At 31.6% G+C, this 26,947-nt stretch overlaps 1 protein-coding gene across 8 annotated transcripts in view; it reads right to left on the reverse strand.

Moving 5' to 3' along the window:
• LOC143236782 (RNA-binding protein Musashi homolog Rbp6-like) overlaps positions 1 to 26,947 on the reverse strand; it is a 254,822-nt gene that overhangs the window by 5,542 nt on the left and 222,333 nt on the right. For 2 of the 8 annotated variants that reach the window (XM_076475333.1, XM_076475331.1), the window contains exons 11-14: positions 24,857 to 24,928; positions 6,797 to 6,976; positions 4,894 to 4,947; positions 4,486 to 4,658 (exon numbers count right to left, since the gene is read on the reverse strand). In XM_076475333.1, coding sequence (XP_076331448.1) covers positions 4,486 to 4,658; positions 4,894 to 4,947; positions 6,797 to 6,976; positions 24,857 to 24,928 — 479 coding nt within the window. Of the gene's footprint in view, positions 1 to 4,485; positions 4,659 to 4,893; positions 4,948 to 6,796; positions 6,977 to 24,856; positions 24,932 to 26,947 lie in introns of all 8 variants that reach the window. The other 6 variants (XM_076475332.1, XM_076475330.1, XM_076475337.1 and 3 more) reach the window with 3 other exon arrangements.

Below are 26,947 nucleotides of genomic sequence, written 5' to 3' on the forward strand. Positions count from 1 at the left end.
CGAAACTAACAAAATAACCAATCATAAGTTGAGAATAACTCTGAGGTTGCTTGTACAAACATAGCCATCATAAACCGTAAGAGCGTTTCTCAAACCGTAAATAATTAATGGTTACAAATTTGCAAATAATTAAGATCCATATAAAAATACGTAACTTATACACTGACTGTAAGAAAGGACAGATTAAACATTTAACCAAAAATAATAAAAGAATAAACACTTTCTAAAGAAATTCGGTGGTAATCTTAAAGATGTTCTCACAAAGTGGAGGTTCTGGAGCTACTACTTCAAATAACAGGCATTTTAATTTGAACATAGTAGTTAATCAAATGTTATTACTGTATGTATTAAATCTACGTTATTTACCAACGAGATTTATACATACAGTTTTCTTTTTTAACACAAATATATTTTAATATATTTTTTAAACACAAAACAATACAATTTATAATAACTGTTATTAGTAATAGTTATTTCAAATGGTGGTTTATATACAGTATTTTACAGACATACAAACAATACTGAGTCTTATATCCTGTCTAGAACTGAATATTTTATCGACGATCCAAGTCCACAACGAGCAAATAATTGTGAGTTGATATTGTTGCACCTTACTTAAGCTATCTAGTTCAGTTGGCCTCATACCGATTAAAGCTCACTTCTTACCGAGGGAGATATTTAATGTCCACGTAGAAATAATAACGTCCGAAGTAATTCACTGAAATAGAATGGTTGGTAATTTTCGAAATCTATAACATTCTTTGTTTCGTAGTTTTCCGATTAATAGGAGTTAAATACAATTATAGCTTCCTAGGCCTATAATATACTGACTGCAACTGTCGCTGTCCAACAATATTCTCTTTTGTTTTTTAGGCTAGCTGATTTTTTTATAAGAATCACGCGAGTTTGAAGAAATTTCGATAATATTCTCGCGCGCTTTCGTCAAATGAGTATTGTTGACTGGCGGGGCTTGCGCAATACACAGTTAAGAAAATACATCACAGGCAAAAAGAAAATTACACAGAAACAAGCGTAGGCATTAAAATAAATGCACAGCAGTAAATTTGTTACAATGGATTCTCCTACATGAGTTGTTGCTTAACCAAAATAGAGTTGTTCGGTGTAAATATATAATTCACTATAAATGCTTCGCAATGTTTTTCAAACTATTTTCTTAAGCTGAATTCTGCAAACTCATACCTTAGGTCATTTAGATTAAAGTCGTACCTTTCTACTGCCCAGCTCTGTTACTTCAGACTAAAGTATTTTGTCTGGTCTGCCAACGTTCATCTGATGTGATCAGATATTATCTAAGATTATAGTATCATATTCTACTAGTCTTTACACACGACAGCTGAGACTATGATCTCAAGTCTTCTTTTGCTAAGTTCTATTCACTTTATTTCAGACTAGGATAAATGTCTCGTTCTACTAATTTCTAACCATATTAATTCAGACTGGGATATTATGTTATGTTTCTAATGATGTCTATCCATATTATTTGAGACTAGGGCATTATGTTAAATTCTGATAATATTTATTTATGTTATTTTATTCAACGATATTATGTAATGTCCTACTATAATGTATGTCTAAGTTATCTCAGACTAAGTTAATATTTCTTGTCCTACTAATAGCTAATCATGTTATTTCAGTCTAAAATCTTATTTTATGTACCACCAGTGTCTACCCACGTCATTCCAGGTTAAGTTTTTAAATCATGTTCTACAAATGTCTTAAAGCATTCCTCTAGAGTAAAGTTTTAGTCGCCTACTAGTAATGTCTAATTATGTTTCTTCAGATTGAAATAGTATTGCATTTGCCCTTGAGTTGCTGCGTTCCATTGTAGTAAAATTTAAAGGTTTAATTGAACAGGGTCCGGCATGGTTCAGTGGTTAAGGCGCTCGACACTTAATCAGTTATGCCATGGGGAACTTTAACAATTCTTTCAGACCAAAGCTTCTAAACGTCATGTACTAATGCAGAACCACGCACCTTAGTCACGTTATCACAAAGTATACCAACATTGTTTTACACTAATGTATTTAAATTAAATTCAAACTAAAATTCTATAAACATTTATTTAGTCATGTTCTACTAATATAAAAGTAAGTCATTCAAATAAATATCTGTAATTGTTTTGTATTAACTCTAACTACAATCTGTTAAATTGTATGTTATCGCGGCTATATTCATCTCTCCAGACTAATGTCTTAGCTTATTCCATAATAATACAAAAACATTTCTTTACGATAAAGCTTTAGTTGTATTGTTCATTGTCTAACCTCTTTGTTTAAAAATAATGTATTTAGTCATCATTATGTGTATGCTAAAGTTTAAAAAAGTATTTCTCGAAAGAACTCTACTTTTATTTTTAAAATGTATACTGGACTCCTTTTATAAATTAACTATTCACAGTGCCGCATGAAGTGCTTTGTTTGATATATTTCTAACCTACTTCACGTGCATAAGTTCTTAAGTATCTAGTTAGTTTGATAGCTTGTATAATCAAATGTTTAGGGTTCGTTTATCAGTCAAAAGTACCTCAAAGATAAGTAATAACATTTCCATTCATTACAAGAAGTTGTAGCTTATTCATCGCAATGAGAATTTCACATAAAATTTAGATCAAGTTGACTAACCGATTCATAAACTTGTGGTAATTAACAATTACTTAGTATTAAGCTTAGCTATCATAGCTAATCTCATGGCAATAATATCTGGTTCTCAAATGAAGATATAAATTGAATAAGTAATAAGATAATTTGTGATCTAAATTTTTATTGGTAATAAAATTCGCGACGACAACATTTGTGTTAATGAATGTGAAAGATCTCTTATATAACAAGAGAGAAAAATCAATTAGAAGTTGAAGGAAAATAAGTTTTTCATTTTAAAAACTGGTGTAGATTTACAGCTGAGTTGAAATTGCGAACAAGGTCTGCGTAGAAGGAAAATTGAATTCTTAATATATTAAACTGTTAATAGTTAAGTGTTAGACGTTAATGGCTGAAGAAGAAATAAAATCAGTAGGCTAATATTCAAAATGAATATCATACTGTACAATGGATGTGTTTTTCACATTTCTCTAGAGGGAATAACGTACAAAAACAAGGAAAACATAAGCACACGTTTTTACCCTGAATATTAGGTCTATTCTGAGACTGTTTCTTTGCATACGACAGTACCATTGCAACAGGTTTCTTAGAAACATCAAATTAAAGATTTAGTGAAGGCTACTTATCATTTCACTCATGCTACAATCAAAGCTGTGACGAGCAAAAAGAAACAGACGTTTATTTGATTTATAGATTCATGCATTCTTGTTGTGTGAAAATGAGATGTGAAACCAGCCACCAGGTGACTGTTTACCAATACAAAATAACATACTCCAATAAAATATGGAAATGAGTGTTGTATTCGTCAGTAAGTACTGACATCAAATAATGTGTCATAATTAATGTTCAGAATTTCGACACAGCCAATAGGAATGAAGATGAGAGAAAAAAAAACACCATTTCGAGTTCCTAACAGAGTTTGTTTGCTAAACTTTACTTAACACTTTGTAGAATTCCTTTAGTTGTGATAAATATTCTTAACTGCATTTAGATTAGGTATAAGTAAATATGAATTTATGTGAAATGGGATCCATGTTACCACTGGAAAGAACATTTTTCTGTAAGTTATAACAGTGAAACTGTTCAAGTGGAAATTCTAGAACTATTTACTGTTTCCTTCAAAGTGGCCTTTGTGTTTGCTATTGATCATTATGAAATGTCTGCCAGACTTATAAAGTGATAAATCAAAATTGTTTAATTAGCTTATATAGACTTAGCCGGTTATTTCACTATTAAACATTGCAAGTCGCTTATACAGATGCTTTCTGAAAGGCTGGTTCAAATAAACTGTATACAAACGGATCAGCAGTGTTCATTTGACTTGTGCAAATACATTGTTTGTGTTGAAAGCTGTGAATTGTTAGACCAGTTTCTACAGTTAATAAAACGTTTAAAGGATATTAATACATTATATCTCTATTCTTATGATGTGATACTGTTCCTGTTGATAGCAGCTCTTAAGAGTCCTAAATCTTCTTCGATGTTTTATCAATATCTTCTTTGGTTGTTATATCATTAGGAGTCTTAAAATATTCATTTTTCATAATGAATGCGACGGTCTGAAAAGCTAACAATAACATAAATAGGCATCTGTAAAGTAAATTAGGGCTGCTTCCCCCATCAACAATATGTCCGTTATTTCTGATTACTTTCTTAATTGAGACTCAGAAAAGCGGATTTGCCCCACAATATAACCTGGCGCAATATGCGTAAGTCTTGAGATATCACGTGAAATGAAGCCACACATTATGATTTATGTAACAGAAAAAAACATTTTAACTGTTTTTCTAAACCGATTATATTCAGAGTACCAGTCCTGAACTTATGTATAAAATTTTTGTAGAAGGCAAAAACAACGTGTACTTACAGCCATGTGGGGGTATCCTGAAGACTGTGGACTGGTAGCCTGGACATATCCCACGTTGTCTTGACTGGAGTTGTAAAGTTCAAGAGGTCCTGGACTGTTGGAGGCAGGCCATCCACGGTTATTGGCTGGGGAAGTGGGCGGAGCAAATCCTTGGGGGCCATAGTTATTTATAACTATTGAAATAATAAAAATTTGATATAAAGTTGGAATGCACATTTAATTAATTTATTTTGTATACGTGCCACTCTTGGGTGACACATTGGTCGTTAAAACACAGATCATAAAACTGTTTCTGCTCTATCTGAACTTTGAACTTAACTTTAATATGAACAGTTAAATTTTAATTATAGTACATTAGCAAACGCGAATTGATAGATCACAAAGTAGAAGAAACATAAATTTTAATACCTGAGAGTGCTTGAGTAATAAGTGGGGGAGAAGTTTGATGGCCATTTAGTTCCACTGCAAATATAAAAGATCTACCTTATAAACTGTTCATAACAGTTGTTAATAATTTAGCAGAAAACTGGACAGATCAAGTTTGTAGTCTAAACAAGTACAGTAACGAAAGATAAGTGTTAGTACTGAGTGGGTATAAAATTAAGAAACGGATAAACTAATGTGAGGTAAAGATGAAAATACTGATTTAAAGACAACATCAACTGCTTTACATTGAATAAATTCAGATAACCATAATGTTAGCTTCAAAGATAAACAGTCAGTTAGGCAACAGGTAAAGTAGTAAAGATAAAAACTCGTAAATTACTGTGCAAAAAATATATATATTTTTATGATAACTTGTATAAAAATTAGTGGAAAAACACAGACAATAACATTTCTTTGGAGAGTTAAATAAAACACTAAAACAATAAGTGAAAAAAGATAATGTTATTTTTAAACGCAGATAAGGATAAAAACTAATTACATTTTTTCGGTGTTAACAACTCTGCATGACAATGAATAAATATAATGTTTGTTTTCAATGTGAACAGTTCTTATAAAATCAGATTGCAATGATAGTTTCATTGGTTAGCAGATATACAATGTAGAAAGCAGTGGAAGCGGCAAATTACAATGTTAGTTTTCTGTGTTAATTAAACAGTACTCTTAAATATTTGGTAAATGTAGATATCAGTGATATTTCTCAGTGTTAAACAGTTCTCTTAAGTTATGTGTAAAAAATAGATAACAATTACACTCTTTCTGCATTGAACAAATCTGGAAAGAAACTATAATATGCTTTTCAAAGTTGAAGTGTTCAAAATTAGCAGATAAAGCACATATAACAATGCAAATGTTCTACCAGGTAACTGATAAAGTAAGATAATATAGTATTTAAATTAATAGGTAGCAATAGAGATAACAGTATAACTTCTCAATGTCAAACAGTCCTGTGAGATAACGGGTTGAGATAGAGGTGAATGTGTTCCTTTATTACTTTTATTCAATGATAAAAATATACTGAGTAGGAAGCAAATAACACAGTTAACTTGTTAACATTCAACAAGTACAGTTGTTTTTCTTTACTTTTTATCTTTAAGGTAATGGGTAAAACAATAGAGTAATGTTACTTATGCACGATAGACACAAGTGTACGAAGTGTCGGCATTCGACATTATAACTTACCTATGTCAAAATGGATTGTTACTTTAATTTTCCAATAAAAAAACCCAACTGATATTTTAGTTACTTTAAACTGACGTTTAATTTTAATTTGTTAAAAATTGAATAAGACATCTAGACAAACAAGGATTTGGTAATTTTATAAGATGTTACTAATATAACTTATTAGTATGGTTCGTCCAATGTTCCTTTATTCACCACGTGACAAGTCCAATAACACACTGATTAACTATAAAATTCGAGTCATAAGACAGTATTACAACACCTCAAACTGATACAAAAATCAACATTGTTTTACTTATCTGAAACTGATCTTCTTCTTAAATATAATATTATTATTAAATAATTAACAAGAATGTGAAATAAATAACTTGTAATTTGATATTATCTGTAACTAAACATTTAAAAACTAACTGGTACTAATGTGACAAAGAAAATTATATTTTAACTTTGTCTAACACATGAGTTACTTGTTTGAAAGTTTCACAATTATAAGAAAAATGGTTTCCATATTACTTATCTTAAACCCAAAATTTGTATCAATGCTATGTATCTTAAACTGAGTTGATAACTTTCAGTTGGAGCTCATTTAAACTTGTAGTTTCGTTCACATGTAACCTTACCTGAGGGACGACAGAGAAAGTAATACTACCATTCTGCAGCGACTTATAAGGACTTAAGTTCTTACCTGTGGGTCGATGGGGTATATAATGCTCCCTATGTACTGTAGTGTTGGTAATAGTTATGGAAGCAGGCTCGGGACGAGTGACGTTGATAACGGGGGCAGTGGAGAAAGGTTCACCATAGTAAGTTGTTTGGGGACGATCTGCGGTGGCGGGTGTGGGGAGGTAGCTGAAGCTAGAGAAGCCTGAAGAAGATGTGGGGAGGAGAATTTATTTTTATATTTAATATTGATATAATTATTAATATACACAATTAATACACATTACAACTAACGTGCAAACATAGCTAACGCGAGAACCAAAACTGAAACCAATGTGTACATTTAAATGGCAAAGGTTGACCTCCCCACACTTTCCGTAGCTTCCATGCAAAAATCAAAGACCAGACAGACATGCAACATATTATAAGCTGAAAAACATAGAACAGAAAATAAATAGAAATGTTTTAAACCACACGTAATGGTCGAAGCTATAGACATTCTTACCTCAACCAGTAAGGCTCCAAGATGGCTGTTCAAGAAGACGACATCAGATCTTGCACGGTTCACAAAGTTAACAGTCCTGGTCCATTGTAACTTTTATTTTAATAATACTCTTGCTTATCACCGATGTTTTCATACTGATAAAACGTATGTTGCATTTTAGTTAAAATAAAGAACACGATCTCACAGGTTCAAATAGTTTTATCAAGTAACAATGGACCAGGAATGTCACTTTACTCCAGAGAAGCTGCTAAAAATGAAAAGTTAAAAGCCGTTGTTCATACACAAGCGGGAGATGAGGTCTAGGGATAAAGATAGAGAGAATATAACATGCATAGTTTTCTACACTAAACATAGTCCAGTTAGGTGTTCGGATAAGAAATTAAAGTAATAAAGCAATCATGCTCGTAGCAACATAGAAAACCTAACAGTACAGATCAGGATATCTAGTAAATCTAAAGACGTATATTGCTATCTAAGAAATGTTATTATTATGAAGTTTAAACTACAAAAAGGTTTACAGATGAGGATGGTTACGGAGCTGATTTAATTATATTTGCTATGCTACAGAAACAATATTCGAAATGGGTTATTGAAAGATTGAGTTAAAAGGATAGATAATTTTCTAGAGAAGAAAACATTTAATACCACTGCATTTTTGGAGTCTAGCCTACTACGTTTATCACAGGGTTACAGGCTGAGTCTAAAAGGATCTTTTTAACTAATTATTCTACAAAACGAAAACGTAAGTAAAAGTTGGTTGGTATATTTGTATGCTAAATTGGTAAAAGATTCACAAACAAGAGCAATACAGATCTTAGGACCAGAAAAGCGTTGTAAAAATGAAAGTTGTTGAAGTTAATCTAGACGACCAGCAACTATTATATGCCCAGCAAACGTTTCAGAATTATTTCTATATTAAGGAATAAAACAGGTCCAAGTGAAAACAAGTAAAATAACAACTTCCTTATACTACATAGAAATTCAACAAGCGACAATAAAATTAGTATTTTCAAACTTCTAACCAAAAGTAAGCTAACTGTAATACGCGCATTAAGACAAACTTTCAGAATGCCAAGTTATGAAAAGTCACAACTGTTATTCCAATTCTAAAAACATAGATGTACAGGAAATCACGTAAAAAGAAAATATAAATAGCAGATACAGATGTTTATACCATAAGTTCAATTAAGAGCTGCTTTCGATTGAGAAAGGCTCAAAAACCTCTCACACAAAAGTTTCAATTCTTACATTTTTCTGAAGAGTAGGACTTACTGATACCCTAAAAATATTGAACTGTTACAGTACAGATCGACCTTATAAGCTGAAACTACGAACATATTAAACAAACTAGATGTGCATATACTTGATAATCAACTGATTGGAACTACAGACGTACTAAGCAAGATAATGTGTGCACATATTTGAAAGCCAAAAGATTGGAACTACAGATGCATGAACAAAGATTAAATGGATATTTTATACCTAGGACTTAAATGGTTGGAACAGTGACGTATGAAACCAACAAGTGATTACAATACAGTTTAATGTTGAAGGTTTTCAACTACTAAACCGAAAAATATAACTACACGTTCTACATTATTTAGCACTATAAATGATGAACTAGAACAGATATGGGTTTCATCATAGTATTTTTTAAGGGCTAAAGCAAGTGAAGTACTAAAAACAATATAAAGACAAACTATATTTAGTATACGAAGGACTGGAACTACTGCAAAATTAGCGACAGCTAACGTTTACACTACAGTTCGTATCCAAATGGTCAGAACTACTGAACTACTTGCAACATATTATGGTTCCCTATACTTAGTACTTGATGGGTTGGAACTACAGAAGTATCGGTAAAACTTTAAAATTACTTTGTAGTTACTACCTGATGAGTGGGACTAATGAAGTACCAGAAACATCTTATGTTGAAATATTTATCAGAATATTAGCAGAAAAGTTGGGAACTCCTAAAAGTAAAAGGTTAGATAAAGTTATTATTTAAGTCATTTGTAGCTAGGGATGATAAGAAATTAACTGATAAATAGGTCTTAAAAACGAACATGAAATGTTGGAATCACATTATATTGTTTCTATGTAAACTGGTACTAAAAATAATAGTCATAAAGAATTGTTGCCACATCTTACCATAACAGGAGTAGCGTCTATGTCAGTATCTATATATGTAACCCAAACGCATGCGCCGTCATCGCTCTCTCTCTCTCGGAGTTTGAGTATGATATGTTTCTACCCTGGAGGGTCAGGTTCTCTTTGACTCATTCCTCCTGCGCCATATACTGTGTACTGTTTATTTTGAATTTCGCGCAAAGCTACACGAGGGCTATGTGCGCTAGCCGTCTCTAACTTAGCGGTGTAAGACTAGAGGAAAGGCAGCTAATCACCACCACCCACCGCCAACTCCTGATCTACTCTTTTACTAACGAATAATGGGATTGACTGTAACATTGTAACGCCACACGGCTGAAAGGGAATGCTTGGAGTGACGGTGATTCAAACCCTCGATCTTCGGATTACAAGTCGAGTGCTATATACTAAAATATTACTCTCCACACAGCAAAAACACGACTTTCACTAGGACTCCACGTGGGGGTTTGATTATATCTGTACTGATGATTTTTTAAATGTACAATTGAAAAACTAAAGTTCTTAACAAACTATTTTTTTCAAAAAAGGTAACACTTTTAATGTGTAAAAACATTATAGATTATATAAGTAAAATTTATGAAATTTTTTAGCTCAGAACACTCAATCATCTTAAAGCAATAAGCTGTGTATCACTAAGGAGCTCAATCCGAACACTTTTCCCGTATGGTTCTTCCCAGAAATTAAATACAACCATATTAAGATGCTAGACAGTAGCTCTGAAGACTTATGACCATATTAAAGCATCACAGGAGAAAGAAGCAGTAGAAAGTAACGATGAATAGTTGGAAATATACACAATTATGTAGTAAAGACACTAAAAATGACGACGTAAAGCTGGGAATACATGTTTTTGTAGAACAAGCCACTAAAAGTAACCACGAAACATAATTTTGCAAAATGAGACGCTAAAAAGTAGTGATGAATAGTTGGAAGATACATAATTATGAAGAAAAAGACACTAGAAAATAACGATGAAGACCTGGGAACACATGATATTGTAAAGCGAGGCACTAAAAATAACGCTGAAAAAATGGAAATATATATAGTTCTGCAGAAAGAGACGCTAGAAAATAACAACGAAGAGTTGGGGACACATGATTCTGTTGAAAACATACGAAAACTATTGATATAGAACTGGGAACATGTACAATCATTTAGAAATAGACACTAGAAAGTTGCTACAAAGAGTTGGAAACGCAAAGAGTTTTGTAGAAAGAGACACTAAAATAGCGATGAAGAGCTAGAACACATTTACTTCTGTAAGAAAAGATACTAGAAAAATAACCATAGAGAGCTGGGTGCACATTAAAGTAGTTTTGTAGAAAGAGATACTAGAATGTAACCACGATAAACATGGACCATACTTAAGTAATTTTACAGAAAGGAATCACTAGAAAACAAGAACTGGGACAATATGCAGGTAGTTCTGTAGAAAATACCAATAGAAAGCAAGAATGAAAGAAGTGAGACAACATTCAGACATTTTGTACATTCAACGGGGTGCTATCAAGATATCACGAAGAATGGGAGATACTCTTCAATTATTTAGTACAAAACGGGACTGAAATAGAAACTGCTGTAAAACAAACTTTCTTAAAAAAGGACGACGAAACCACAATCAGAATTTGGGTAGGAATGGTGGCTAACTCTGGTAAGCTGGAGACAAGTAGGGACCAAATGGGATAATACTACGGTTTTCACTTCAGACAATATAGAGTGAAAACTACGCTAGAAAAACTAACTCGAATATCTGGGAAGTGGGATTTTCACTCTATAAGTCTTCTACTCATTCATGGTAGAGAACTACTAAGACTAAATGAATTACTTAGGGTTAGTTTTCTTACACATATGGTGTTTAGCCTCATCTAAGGGGCACTATCAACTAATTCTACACAACTATAATTTTATTGGAAAATCCTAATCTGGAAGGCACTAAAATAGTAAGTTAGAGGATTGTACTGTTAGTAGAAGCTATTATCAAGGCGTTGGTTTAGGGTTAGAAGTTTCACTAAAACTTAGGTATCTACAACTCTACATTACTATTCATCTGTCAAGACGTGCTAAGGTGTGAAAACGTTTAGGTAATTTTCTTGGTGAAATGTTTCGAATGAGTAATATTATGATGCAAACTGTGAAATGAATAAGTTATTGTCAATTGTTTTGTAAACAGTCCTGATTGAGTAATATGGTAAGATAAATTTATGAATAATTTACTGTCAGTTGTTTTGTAAACAGTCCTGATTGAGTAACATGGTAAGATAAATTTATGAATAATTTACTGTCAATTGTTTTGTAAACAGTCCTGTCGGAATCACAAAGCAAGACAAACTTGTGAATTTAGTTGTACTAAATGTTCCGTAAGATAACTTAAATTAGTAATATAGTAAAACAAAACCTGTTAATTAGTTTTGATAAACTATTGTGTAAAAGGTTTCAAAGAGTTAATATAGTAGGCAAAATTTGAATTAATTATGGTAAAATGTTTTGTAAAAGGTAGTGAATATATGATATAATAAAGAAAACGTGAACTATTTATGATAAACTGTTTTGCAAGTAATTTAAAATACTTCTTATAGTAAGTCAAAATTTGTGAATAAGTTAGTAACTTATTTTGTAACAGATAAAGAGTGAATAACTTATGGATACGTTGTGACAAAAATGTTTGTTAAAATGTACTGAGGGAGTACTACGGTCAGACAAAACTTATACTTGTGATAAATTACTTAATTAAACATTTCAAATTAATAATACAATAGTGGTACTAAAACTCAGAATTAGTTATGTAAACTGTTTTTAGTTGATTGTATTAAATTATATTAATGTTATTTTTGAGGATCTAATAGCAAACACTAAAGATTTCATTTGCCTATTAACACAAGGTTAATTTATTAAATTCTTAGAATTCACATACATACATATATATATAACGTGAAGAAAACACACACATATATATATTTAAAGAACACGCACACATATATATATATTTAAGCAACACACGTACATTTATATATTTAAGGAACACACACATATAAATAAATTTAAGGAACAGACATACATATATATATATTAAGGCAACACACACATATGTATTTATATGTATATATATATTTAAGGAACATACATACAGATATATATAGTTAAGGAACATATACATATATATTTAAGGAACATACATACAGATATATATAGTTAAGGAACATACATACAGATATATATAGTTAAGGAACATATACATATATATTTAAGGAACATACATACATATATTTAAGGAACATACATACAGATATATATAGTTAAGGAACACATACATACATATTTAAGGAACACACATATATATATTTTACGGAACACACATATATATAAATTTAAAGAACAGGCATACAGATATATATAGTTAAAAACACATACATATATATTTAAGGAACATACATACAGATATATATTTAAGGAACACACATACATATATATATTTAAGAAACATACATACAGATATATATTTAAGGAACACACATACATATATATATTTAAGGAACATACATACAGATATATATTTAAGGAACACACACATATATATTTAAGGAATACATACATATATATTTAAGGAACACACACATATATATTTAAGGAACACACATACACATATATATTTAAGTGTGAAACTCGTGAGAAATAAATAACCATAGAGTAACTGTACTTCTTGCTGTATTGAGTCTGGCTTGAATATCGACAGAAGACACCATATACTACAATATTTTTGTACATGAAAAGCATCACTCGAGATACCCGATTAACTTTCCCAAGTTTTAAAGTTTCTGTAAATAATTAGAAATGTGTTTCAGAATGTTAGTAGAAGGTAAAATTAGCAAAATTAAGCAGTCATATGAAACATATGTTTTGTAATGCATTACTCAAAATTTGTTGAAAATCACCTTTTCTCAGTATTAATGAATATCCAATCTTGGTCGTTTTTTCCAATGCCTATGAGAAGCAATGACTCGAAATTATTTATTGTTTGTTATACCTCATGTATATTTCATACCAATAAAGGAATTTCTTGCAATATAAAGTGCTGTATGAAACATGCCTCTCATATTTGCATCGTAATTAGCTTCTGTTTTTCAACTTGCATTGTGCACCAACACGGCCCAAACACGAGGTCAGAGCGCTTTAAATTTAGTATAATTTTAACATGGTGTCGATAAACTGCAAAAGCGCTAAGTTTCTACAACATAAAGTGTGAGCAAAGTTATTATTTTTCATGCTTGAAAGCGACACAAGATCCAAGAAAATGTAAATAAATGACATGGAGGATATCAAACTGTGTGACAAATTCAGGGTAAGCCTTACAGGCTCTCCTACAACATACAAACACAGAAATTCTGCTGTGATCTTCAAAATGAACTTGAGTATTCTTTTGTGTGTGTCAAAAACGGTATTCATAAATATTCAAAGAGGTTGGAATGTGGTTATGAAAAGTTAATATTAGTATCTCGCTGACTTAGCATTACTATGAAGCCATCGAGATTGGGCTCAAGACAGCCTGGCTTAGACTCTCCAAAACTGGACGCTTTTCATGGATGAGTTCAGGGTTTATTTTGTCATTACAAGTCATCGTGTGAAAGCGTGGAAGTGACATTGGGAGTGCTATTACAGTCACAACTTAGCTGGTGATGGCCGTTAGGATGGTGGAATCATCATGGTCTAGGTGGAAATTAGATTCAATACCAAACCTAACGTTCATGCCTCTCGGGACGTCTTTTTCACAGCTGTGCAACACAGAGGTGAGATTTCATAAATATTGATGAGACTATGAACAGGCGCTGTTGACAGTAACTTCGTGCTTATGGATATGATTGGCTCGTGGAGGAGTTTCTTCAGCAGACGACTTTACTCACACAAAGTGAGCCTGCTGTAAACATGAACTCAATACAGTATATCTGGAGTTCTTTTTTTCCTGTTATTTGGGTACACCCTTTTCATGAGCTCGAAAATATCTTTGTTTAAAATTGAAGTTGTCTATTGCAAATCATTCTCCAGAGAGTCATTACGAACATTCGAAGACAATTCCAGACAGTGTTCAATGGTTTCGAAGAACGTACCAACTATAAACAAGGCTTGTTTTTTATTTGTTACTTTATTATGAATCTAAAAGCCTATTCGTAAACCTAAAATGTTTCATTTTGAAAGGTATCATTTTCCATAATGAATTGCAGAAAAGGCCGATACAATTTAAGTTTCAAAATATATATGAGAAATAACGCGTACAACTATAACTTATATATTATTTATTACGTTCATTTGAAAAAGTGATCCCTGACAAATTTTGAGTAGTGTTTGTACGTACATCTGTTTTTGTGTGCAGAATTTGAAGATTACTCTAAAAGTTCTAGAATGCACAGTATGTAGCACCGACCTATGGGAAAAACTTGTTTTGTAGTATGACGTCAGACATGTAAAATGGATAAATATATATATATGCTTTGATTCAAACTCTTTTTATAATCTTAAAAGTTACTGGTAGCTGGTGTTTTAATTTTACAAATACTAGTATGCTTTAGAATACTGGCATGGCTATATGCAAAATAATATTCGTGTAAAATTGTGTATTAATAGTAAGGTGAGTAAGACCGGAACAAGGAAATATAAAACAGTTAAACAGCTTATATCACAAGCTTCACTAGAACTAAGCTGAATCAAGCACACAACGTTTCACTGACTACTTAACTCAGCGTTTTCCTGTGGAGTAATTGGAGAGACTAGGTTAATAAAAAACGATTCTAATTTGGAAAAACAATTTTGAATCCAAGAATTAGCAAACATTCGTGCGCTTTTCCTATATCTGTTTAAGAACGTACCTGGTTTGAAAAAATAAATTAATTAAATGTTCCATGTGGCTATTTTTTCCAGTTCTACATTGTAGTAATTCAACAAAATTGTACCTATTGTTTTTATGTAACACACTTGATAACGTTGAGTTAACTCAATAAAACATTGAGTACTTATTCATTGCAAAACTAGTGTTGTATGGCTGTTTAATTTCTTTTATATTGACTGTGTTGTTAGTTATGTGACGAAATTCCATGCGAATATTAAAAAAATCAAAGAACAATTTACCCTTGTTGTTAGTGTACGATATAACATTCGACGAAGCAAATAACATCTGGAGGTTGAATATACACATTATATTATTAATTAATATTAATGAAATTGTGCATATGTAGGATTATTGTCACTAGGAATTATTTTCACACGTTAGATATAAATAAATACTGCTGAAGAAGTGTTATGCTGATGAGTAACAGAACTTTAAGAGTTTTTATTAATTAATCCAAAGTTTCTCAAAAACGAAAAAAAAGATCTAGACGGATGAAAATCTTACTTTACTAATCGGTCAATATCTGAACTTGATGTTTATTTAAATGTGGCTTTGCATGAGATATTTTTTCCAAAACTTTAAATTAAATAAAAGATACACGAGTATGGTACTCCGTTAAAACTAAATCTATCACATTATAAAACGAGGAGTCATCTGCATTTTTAAAGTGATTGTGACACACGATTTTATGTGAAGATAACAAACGGAATCATTTAATTACAATACAAGTCAATAAAATACATTGCTAAATTATTTTGTGTAGAAATAACAAGTAAGGGAGAACAACAATTATATATAAACTATAAATTAAACGAAAAAGTATCAGAATACTATGAAATGAGTCGCCTATTTTAAATTTTATATTCTATATTGAAAATCTGTATTTCGGTAAAAAAGAATTAGGCGTAGAAACTACACTACAGGTTTTTGAAAGAGATATAATTACTGAATACTATAACAATAATTCATAACTAATATAAAAATATTTTTGATTAGAAATGAAACCACCAGGATATCCTATATCAACATATTTTATGAACGGTATGTTAAAAAGCACTAATAATACACTAGACAGATCTATAGGCAAGTAATACAATAGTTACACAATATACTGATAAAGGTTTTAGGTATGCGTCTCATAAGTTACAATGAAGTAACACAACGGTTGGAAAACACGCTAATGGTATCAATAAGTAACACAATAGACACATAATACACTATTAACAGTTACAGGAAAATAAACAATACTTAGACGATGCAATGATAGGGTGTGCAAACAAGTGACAAAATAGCTATATAGTGCACTAATAACAACTACATATAAATTTCTCAATAACTAGACAATACACTAACGACAGATATAGCTAAGAACACTGTAGTTTCAAAATATTCCATTAATGGCTATGAATAACTAATGTAAAAGAGAAACTACAACAAACTGCTAATCGTTTCTTTGGGCAAGTTAACTCATAGTAACTATGAACAAATAAGAATGTTTACATAATACACCCTTTAAAATTATATGTAAATAACACAATTGTTCTCCTATAGATTATCAACAATTATCTATAACTATCACAGCTGATAAATTATATAATACTAACAATAATCTCTAATAATAGACAACACAATACTAACAATAATATCTAATAATAGACAACACAATACCAACAATAATGTGTGATTAAAAACTTTTGTATAATACACCACTAACAATTATTTTTAATTAACAGTTTTAGGCAATAAACTTTTAACTGTTATATTTAATTAGCGCAATAATTATATAATACACTAATGCCTAGTAATAAGTATCGAAAATACTAAGTTTTGTAAAAAACATATTACTGTTCAATATTGCTCTCATTTGAGGGTACGAGTAACTGCTAGGTATTATAATAAAACTTTGAACGACTGAAACTCTTCAATCAGACATAACACTTAATTTTAGTTCGCAGACAATTACTAAACACTGTGTAAATAATTTCGGATAAGAAAATCACGAGAGTAAGATACCATAAACTAGTTTAAAAACTTGAAAACTAGAAACTACACTAATAAATTTAGTTTAAAAACATTACATCAAGAATTCTGCGAGATAAACGACTAGTAAACAGTATAATAAAAACTCTCAATATAAACCTTTACTATTATGTGCTACACTAAACATTTGAGTAAGAAACCATTATTACATACTACATTTAAAATTTTGACTAAAATAACAATGGCTAGCTATTGCATTCACAATTATGTGGAATAAACAATAATTGGATATTACAATGAAATTATGAATGGAAACTTCTATTGCTACACACTACCTAAAATCTGAGTAAAAAACACCATTAACGATATTAATTAAAAGCTATTAATTATTACATTAATAACTTGAAATGAGAAGTGGAGTAAGTTGTAGAGAATAAAGATCATCGGTGATAATCCTCAATGTTAATTAAGATACTAACGATTTTGGATAATAAAATATGCTGTTAGATACTACATTAAACACTCTTACTAGGAATCTAGAATAACAGATAAACCTATGGTAAAAAATTAGACTATTTCATGTTATGAACTCCGAGTGAGAAGTTCGTTTGCTTAATGCCACCTTAGAAAATTTGGACGAGAATCTCGACTAACTATTTGGGTTAGGAATTCAACTGCTAGATACTACACAAGAAAATCTGCGCCGGACATTCGACTAGTAAGTATTACAATTATAAGTCTAGGAACAACAAACAGATGGGTACTGCACTGATATATTTGGACAAGGATAGTGGCTACTATAATTACACTAATTACTTTGGGTAACTAGTCGAAAACTGAGAACCTTACCAATAAAGTTTGGTAATAAATTTGACTGCTAGATACTACTATAACAGTTTGAAGTATGAAACTTGCTATGTGATACTAAATTTAAAAATATTTCTACTAAACCCGACTACTACATAATGTACTAACATATATAGACAATAGATGCTCTTGGATGCCTGATACTACACTAATAAAATTAGGAGAGGAGGACTACTGCAAAGTACTACTATAACGAATTTCTGTAAGCAATTCGACTACTAAACACTAAGCTAACATATTTGGGTAATAAATTCAAATACTAGGTACTACCCTAACACATCGGGATAAGAAACGCTACTGTTACATATTACACTAAAGATGCTATGTAACAACTCTGAATCATGGATATTTCGCTAATAAACCTGAGTAAGAAGTTCGGATGCCAGACGCTATAGTAGCAAAGATTGACTAGAAGCTCAGTTGCTACATTCTTACACTAACACAATAGGGTAAGAAGCTCTGATGGTAGACACTATACTAGCAAAGTCTGTTTAGAGATTCAGTTTCTATACAAAGGGGTAAGAAGCTCGGATGCTAGACACTATACTAGCAAAGTCTGTTTAGAAGCTCACTTGTCACATGATTACACTAACACAACAACGGTAATAAACTCAGATGCTAGACACTATACAAGCAAAGTTTGTTTAGAAGCTAAGTTGCTACATTCTTACATTAACACAATGGGGTAAGCAGTTCGGATGCTAGACACTATACTAGCAAAGTTTGTTTACAAGCTCACTTTCTACATGATTACACTAACACAATAACTGTAATAAGCCCAGATGCTAGACGCTATACTAAGAAAGTTTGTTTAGAAGCTCAGTTACTACATTCTTCCACTAACACAGTTGGGTAAGAAGTTCGGATGATTAATACTATAATAGCAAAGTTTGTTTAGAAGCTCAGTTGCTATATTCTTACACTAACACAATGACGGTAAGAAGTTCGGATGCCAGACACTACTAGTAAAGCCTGTTTAGAAGTTCAGTTGATACATTTTTACACTAACTCAATGAGGCAAGCAGCTCGGATGCTAGACACCATACTAGTAAAGTTTGTTTAGAAGCTCATTTTCTGGATTCTTACACTAACACAATGGGGTAAGCAGCTCGGATGCTAGACACTATAGTAGCAAAGTGTGTTTAAAAGCTCAGTTGCTACATTCTTACACTAACACAATGGGGTAAGCAGTTCGGATGCTAGACACTATACTAGCAAAGTTTGTTTACAAGCTCACTTTCTACATGATTACACTAACACAATAACTGTAATAAGCCCAGATGCTAGACGCTATACTAAGAAAGTTTGTTTAGAAGCTCAGTTACTACATTCTTCCACTAACACAGTTGGGTAAGAAGTTCGGATGATTAATACTATAATAGCAAAGTTTGTTTAGAAGCTCAGTTGCTATATTCTTACACTAACACAATGACGGTAAGAAGTTCGGATGCCAGACACTACTAGTAAAGCCTGTTTAGAAGTTCAGTTGATACATTTTTACACTAACTCAATGAGGCAAGCAGCTCGGATGCTAGACACCATACTAGTAAAGTTTGTTTAGAAGCTCATTTTCTGGATTCTTACACTAACACAATGGGGTAAGCAGCTCGGATGCTAGACACTATAGTAGCAAAGTGTGTTTAAAAGCTCAGTTGCTACATTCTTACACTAACACAATGAGGTAAGCAGCTCGGATGCTAGACACTATAGTAGCAAAGTTTGTTTAGAAGCTCAGTTGATAAATTATTACACTAACACAATTGGGTAAGAAGTTCGGATGGTAGACACTATAGTAGCAAAGTTTGTTTAGAAGCTCAGTTGCTAAATACTGTAATTTTAACTTTGTGAAATATGCTTTTATGATAAATGCTACACTAATAGCTTCGGGTAAGGGACACAAATGATAATTGCAATATTAACATCTTCTGAGGGACAGTCTATTGCTCTATACTACACTAACGCATTTGGGTAGGAAAGACAACCACTAGGTTCTACACTAACAAATTTGTTAGAAAATTATATTACCTAATGCTACACTGACTACTTTGGGCAAAAAACACAATTGCTAAGAGCTACGTTAATAAATTCATTATAAAACTCGATTACTCCATACTACACTGGCAAATTTGGTTTAAGAAACGCAACTGTTAGATGCTACACTGACAACTTTGTTGGGAACTCAGTTAACCAGTTATACAGTAACTATTTTAGGTAAGAAATACAAATTTTAAGTGTATCAGTAGCACCTTTTTTTTTCTAGTAAACTCTATTTCTCTATACCACACTAATAACCTTGCATGGGGAAGACAACTGCTATGTGCTACACTACCTATTTTGTTCGAAAAGTAACACAGCCGCTAGGAGCTACACGAACAACTTGGTACTACAATAACAATTCTGGGTGAGAAATATAAATGCTAACTATTACTTTAACATTTTTGTTAGGAAAAGATCACTATAATAACATCTTTGTTATTTTATTTGCTATTAAAATATAAACTTTTTAGTGATACGAGAAACACAACCGCTAGGTGCTACACTAATGACTGTGCTAAATTAATAATTTTCTTACGAAAGTTGATTACTACACTAACCTCTATGGGTAGAAATACAACTGTTGGGTGTTGTACTAACAATTTTGTTAAGGAACTCCAACTCCAACTTTGGGTAAGAAAAAACTACTAAGTGCAACACTAACAACTTCGTCAGAGAACTCGATTATTTGATACTAAACTAACAACTTTTGGCAGGAAAAACTGTGGGAAAACTCGATTACTTCATACTACGCTCACAACTGTGGGTAAGGAACTAAACTGCTAAGTTCTAAACTAACAACTTTGGGAAAAAAATAACCTGATGAGTCCTACAATAACCACCGAGTTAGGAAACTTGAATATTCGATATCGCACTAACAATTTTGGGTAAGAATGTATATTGCTATGTACTACACTAGCAAAATTAGGTAAGAAATTCAGTTGCTACATACAACACTAATAACGTTTTAGGGAGCTCGATTACTCGATACTACACTAACAACTTTACTAGTGAGCTCATATGATAAATACTACACTAACAACTTTACTAGTGAACTCATATGATAAATACTACACTAACAACTTTACTAGTGAACTCATATGATAAATACTACACTAACAATTTTACTAGTGAACTCATATGATAAATACTACACTAACAACTTTACTAGTGAGCTCATATGATAAATACTACACTAACAAATTTACTAGTGAGCTCATATGATAAATACTACACTAACAACTTTACTAGTGAACTCATATGATAAATACTACACTAACAACTTTACTAGTGAACTCATATGATAAATACTACACTAACAACTTTACTAGTGAGCTCATATGATAAATACTACACTAACAACTTTACTAGTGAACTCATATGATAAATACTACACTAACAACTTTACTAGTGAGCTCATATGATAAATACTACACTAACAAATTTACTAGTGAGCTCATATGATAAATACTACACTAACAACTTTACTAGTGAACTCATATGATAAATACTACACTAACAACTTTACTAGTGAACTCATATGATAAATACTACACTAACAACTTTACTAGTGAGCTCATATGATAAATACTACACTAACAACTTTACTAGTGAACTCATATGATAAATACTACACTAACAACTTTACTGGTGAGCTCATATGATAAATACTACACTAACAACTTTACTAGTGAACTCATATGATAAATACTACACTAACAACTTTACTAGTGAACTCATATGATAAATACTACACTAACAACTTTACTAGTGAACTCATATGATAAATACTACACTAACAACTTTACTAGTGAACTCATATGATAAATACTACACTAACAACTTTACTAGTGAGCTCAAATGATAAATACTACACTAACAACTTTACTAGTGAACTCATATGATAAATACTACACTAACAACTTTACTAGTGAGCTCATATGATAAATACTACACTAACAACTTTACTAGTGAACTCATATGATAAATACTACACTAACAACTTTACTAGTGAACTCATATGATAAATACTACACTAACAACTTTACTAGTGAACTCATATGATAAATACTACACTAACAACTTTACTAGTGAACTCAAATGATAAATACTACACTAACAACTTTACTAGTGAACTCATATGACACTAACAACTTTACTAGTGAACTCATATGATAAATACTACACTAACAACTTTACTAGTGAGCTCAAATGATAAATACTACACTAACAACTTTACTAGTGAGCTCATATGATAAATACTACACTAACAACTTTACTAGTGAACTCATATGATAAATACTACACTAACAACTTTACTAGTGAGCTCATATGATAAATACTACACTAACAACTTTACTAGTGAGTTCATATGATAAATACTACACTAACAACTTTGATTAAAAACTGAACTTCTAAATTCAATACTAACCATTTATTTGGGAAACTCGAATATTCGATATTAGACTGACAACTTTGGGTAAAAAACAAGATTGCTACATGCTACACTAATAACTTTGAAGGAAACTCGATTAATCGATACTAATCTAACAACTAGGGGTAATAATATATAATGCTAGGTACTACACAAGCAAGATTGGTTAGGAACTTACTTAGTAAAATTTAGCATCTTTGAAGAAACAACTGTTAGGTGCTACGCTAACAACTTTGTTAGGAATCTCGTTACTCGATATTAGATTTACAACTTTGGGTAAAAACACAATTGCTACGTGCTACACTAATAACTTAGATAGGTATTTGATCATCAATACTGCATTAACAATTTTATAGAGGAACTCACCTGACAGTTACTACACAAACAACTTTGTTTAAGAAACATAACTGTTAGGTGCTAAACAAGCAACTTTATTAGGAGACTTTATTACTCGATACTACACTAACAACCTTGGGTAAGAATATATACTGTTATGTACTGTCCTACCAACGTTACGTAAGAAGCTCAATTACTAGAAACTACACAGACAACTTTGGGTAAAAAACACAATTGCTACGCTGTAGACTAGTAACGTTTATAGAAAACATGACAGCTAGATACTACGCTAACAAGTTTAAGAAACATAGCTTGCTGTTGGACTAACAATACTAACAACTTTATCTAAGACACTCTATTGCAGTTACTACACTAGAAACTTTGGCTAAAATACACAACTGCTAAGTGCTCAACTAGTAACCTTAGGTAAGAAACTTGTTCACTGGATACTACACTAACAAATTTGGGTAAGAAATACAACTACTAAATACTACGTTAAAGACAAAAGTAAATGTTAATGTTACGGTTTGCTTCAAATAAGTGACGTGATTTCCTAGCACCTATACACTGATACTACAGTAGCCAAATTGAAAACGCCTATTGCTTACGTGGCATGTCTTTATATTTTTTGTCTTGTGATTCAAATGTTAAACTACTATCTGGTTAATGAGGCTTTTTGCTGCCGAGACGTATCAAGTGTAGAAGTGACAAAACGTTTGATGTAACGTTCGAAATAATTTATTTACACAATTGAAACAATTCCAACAAATTCAATGTCATTAAAAGCGAATTCACAAAATAAAAATTAAGAATTACATATTTTTACAGCGATAAATAATTTCCAACAGTTTCAACTTTTTTGATCACCAGAATTGAAAACTGAGCAGTTTGGAAATGTCTATTCTAACCAATTTCTCGTATTGTGGATCGCGCTATGCACAGTGTTCTATCACTACCTCTTAGTTTAACAGTAATAATATAAGATTACAGACATGAATACTTATTACAGTGAAATCGATATTATACTAGAAACAGCTCACTTTGCTGCATTTCCTACCTACTTTGGAGAAATCTCGACTCCTAGCAAAATTACTGTTTCTAAACTATAAGAAACACATGTGAATAATATTGCTCTTATTTTTAGGACGTACGAAACAGATAATTATCAGTATGGGACGTGTTCCAGCACACTGGCCTCTCCGAAATTATTAAGTATATTTCTATCTAAGTCATTGTTCACAGAATACGTTTAAAACCCTCCTCTCAGACAAGTAGGCCAATCCTGTGGACCTAATAATAAAACACCGAGCCGACTTGTGTAAAATATAAATTGTTCTTGGAGTTTTAAATCGCTTAAATACGTGATAAATAATAGGCATTTGGGTGGTAAACATAGCGATTTTTTCGGCCTTCATTTGAGACGCTGTGATGAAAAAAATATGTAAGCATCTCTGAAAGTTCAATTCGGCTGAAACTTTGACAAAAAATCAGGGGTATGATAGAAACTAAAGTAACATAATGAAATCACACAGGTTGTAAAAAATTATCATAGAACCATCCCAATTTAAAACAACAACAAAAAAAATTAGTTTGTTGGGCTTAATAGAAAACAAATTTAGGTATATCACCCAATAAAAATTAAAATAAAACCAAGAGATGCGGACAAAAACCCAAACACAGAAACGTTAAGGTAGCTGATTCGAACATTCTAGAAGTGCTGAGACAGTGTAAACTATAATATATTCAAAACAATCTGGGGAGCAAGTGGATTGGAGAGCATGATCCTACGGTGTTGATCGTCACAGCTGCATTGCATGCAAGTTGTATACGCTCACGTGATCCAGAGGGCATGGAATATATATCTGTTGCATATTTAAGTTCATACCTGCGAACGGATAGCCAAATCCGGGATAGCCAGTGTATCCTCCTCGCCCGTAGCTGTAAGCCGCTGGGAATCCTACTGGAAGAGACAACAACCACAGTTGAATCAAATGTTTCAAATGATTCTAATTCACGCCTACCTTGTCAAGTTTAAACTACATTAATAATATTTTACAAAATAATACATGATTTTTGCTGTAATACTTAATAAAAAACACGCTCATATATATATATATATATATATCTCAAATGTACCATATTTTTATGCATCACAGAATATTTCATCACTACTAAAGCCATTAGCGTATCTTCTCTAAAACTAAGAATGTCAGAGTAACACCGACAAGACGTTTCATAAAATCGTTAAAGGTGTTGTTTTTACTTAAACCTTTACTTAAATTAAAAGCTTGTTTCCCTAAAATTCGGAAAATATATAAGTATTTCTTGGGTAGATCAAGATTTTTCTTTTCACTTTGTACTTGAGCCAATTAAATATTTAAACAAAAGTCACGTGTAATAGATTGAGTCCAATAAAGATAAAGTGAAGATCATTTTTAAATATCTATAATAGGTTTGGTAATTTGTATTATTAATGTTTTTTTAACGTTTACTTTTATATGCAAAAACGGCTCGTTTGGGTTGAGAAAATATTTTACATAGAAGAGCGAACAACGTTTCGACCTTCTTCGGTCATCGTCAGGTTCACGTTGTTCGCTCTTCTATGTAAAATATTTTCTCAACCCAAACGAGCCGTTTTTGCATATAAATTTCTCAACAAGTGGGTTTCTCGACATCACTGATAACGTTTACTTTGTTTACTTCTTTTTGTTTACCCAATATCTTTATGTTTCCCTAACTTATTTTATGATTAAAATTTTTCTACATATTCATTTACATGTGAAAGCCCTTTCGAAGTTTATTAAATATGTTTTCAGATTTACACTAATTTTATTAATGTATAAAGATTCACAAATTCCTAATTACTTTCATAGATCCATTTATGCAGTAAATTCTTTACTTTTCATTAATGGTTTTGTACCATTTATTTATCTTGTGTGTTCTATAGTTCTATAAATTACTCTCCTCTCATTCTTATGTATGGAATAATTTTTGTAATTTGGTTGCTTCTCTTTTTTATAAATAGCCCTTTGTGCTTAACAAAAAACAAAAACTTTGTTTTCTTGTATACTTTGCATGCTAATGGTGAATATTTTAACTTCCTTACCTGTTTCAGATATTTATCAACGACGGTTTTCTACAGAATTATTTAAACTTTAAAGGGAAGTTGAACTATTTATTTCACCAGGTGAACGAAGACGGAAAGCGGTGCTATAGAAGCATTTTATTGTACGTGTTTTTACTGATGTCATGTTATGGTTATCAGTTTTGGATACTTCGTTGTACGTCTGTGCTTAATGTTTTATGAAATCACGTGACATTTAAATTTAGGAAGTATAATGTTGCCTCTCGTCAGCGCAGGCTAGTACAGCGGTAAGTCTACGGATTTACAACGTTAAAATCAGTGGTTCGATTACCCTCGGTGGGCTCAGCAGATAGCCCGATGTGGCTTTGCAATAAGAAAACACATATGCCTTTCAACGAAACTTACGTATTAAAAGAAGAAGGTTTTCACATTAGTTGTTAAAAATACATAATACATCATCCAAAAGCATATGGAGGAATACAACCGTTTATGTAGCTTTTATTTCTATAGGATTTGCGAATATGTTTACTAAACAGTGATAGTGCTAAGTTCATTTCTATGGATGCAAAATGTCCAGAACATTCGAAACAGTTGATTGCTACGAAACCGAAGAAATTTTACCATTATTAAATCAAGATACAATTCATAATTTTTATTTAGTTTTTCTGTTGCTATGTTAATTTCTTCAGAAGAACATTGAAATGACATCACAACTATATTATTGATCATTAAATATTTTGCTATTTTATATGGTTCTTTTTAATGATTTCATAAAAAAAATTCTTACAACAGAAATGCTTATCTGGGTTATGTTTAAATTATACATATGTATCTGATCCTAACCGAATTCTTTTGTATTTTCAAACAGCCATAATGTTTGATATTCTATTT

This window comes from Tachypleus tridentatus, chromosome 13, assembly GCF_004210375.1.
Source record: "Tachypleus tridentatus isolate NWPU-2018 chromosome 13, ASM421037v1, whole genome shotgun sequence".
Lineage (NCBI taxonomy): Eukaryota > Metazoa > Arthropoda > Merostomata > Xiphosura > Limulidae > Tachypleus > Tachypleus tridentatus.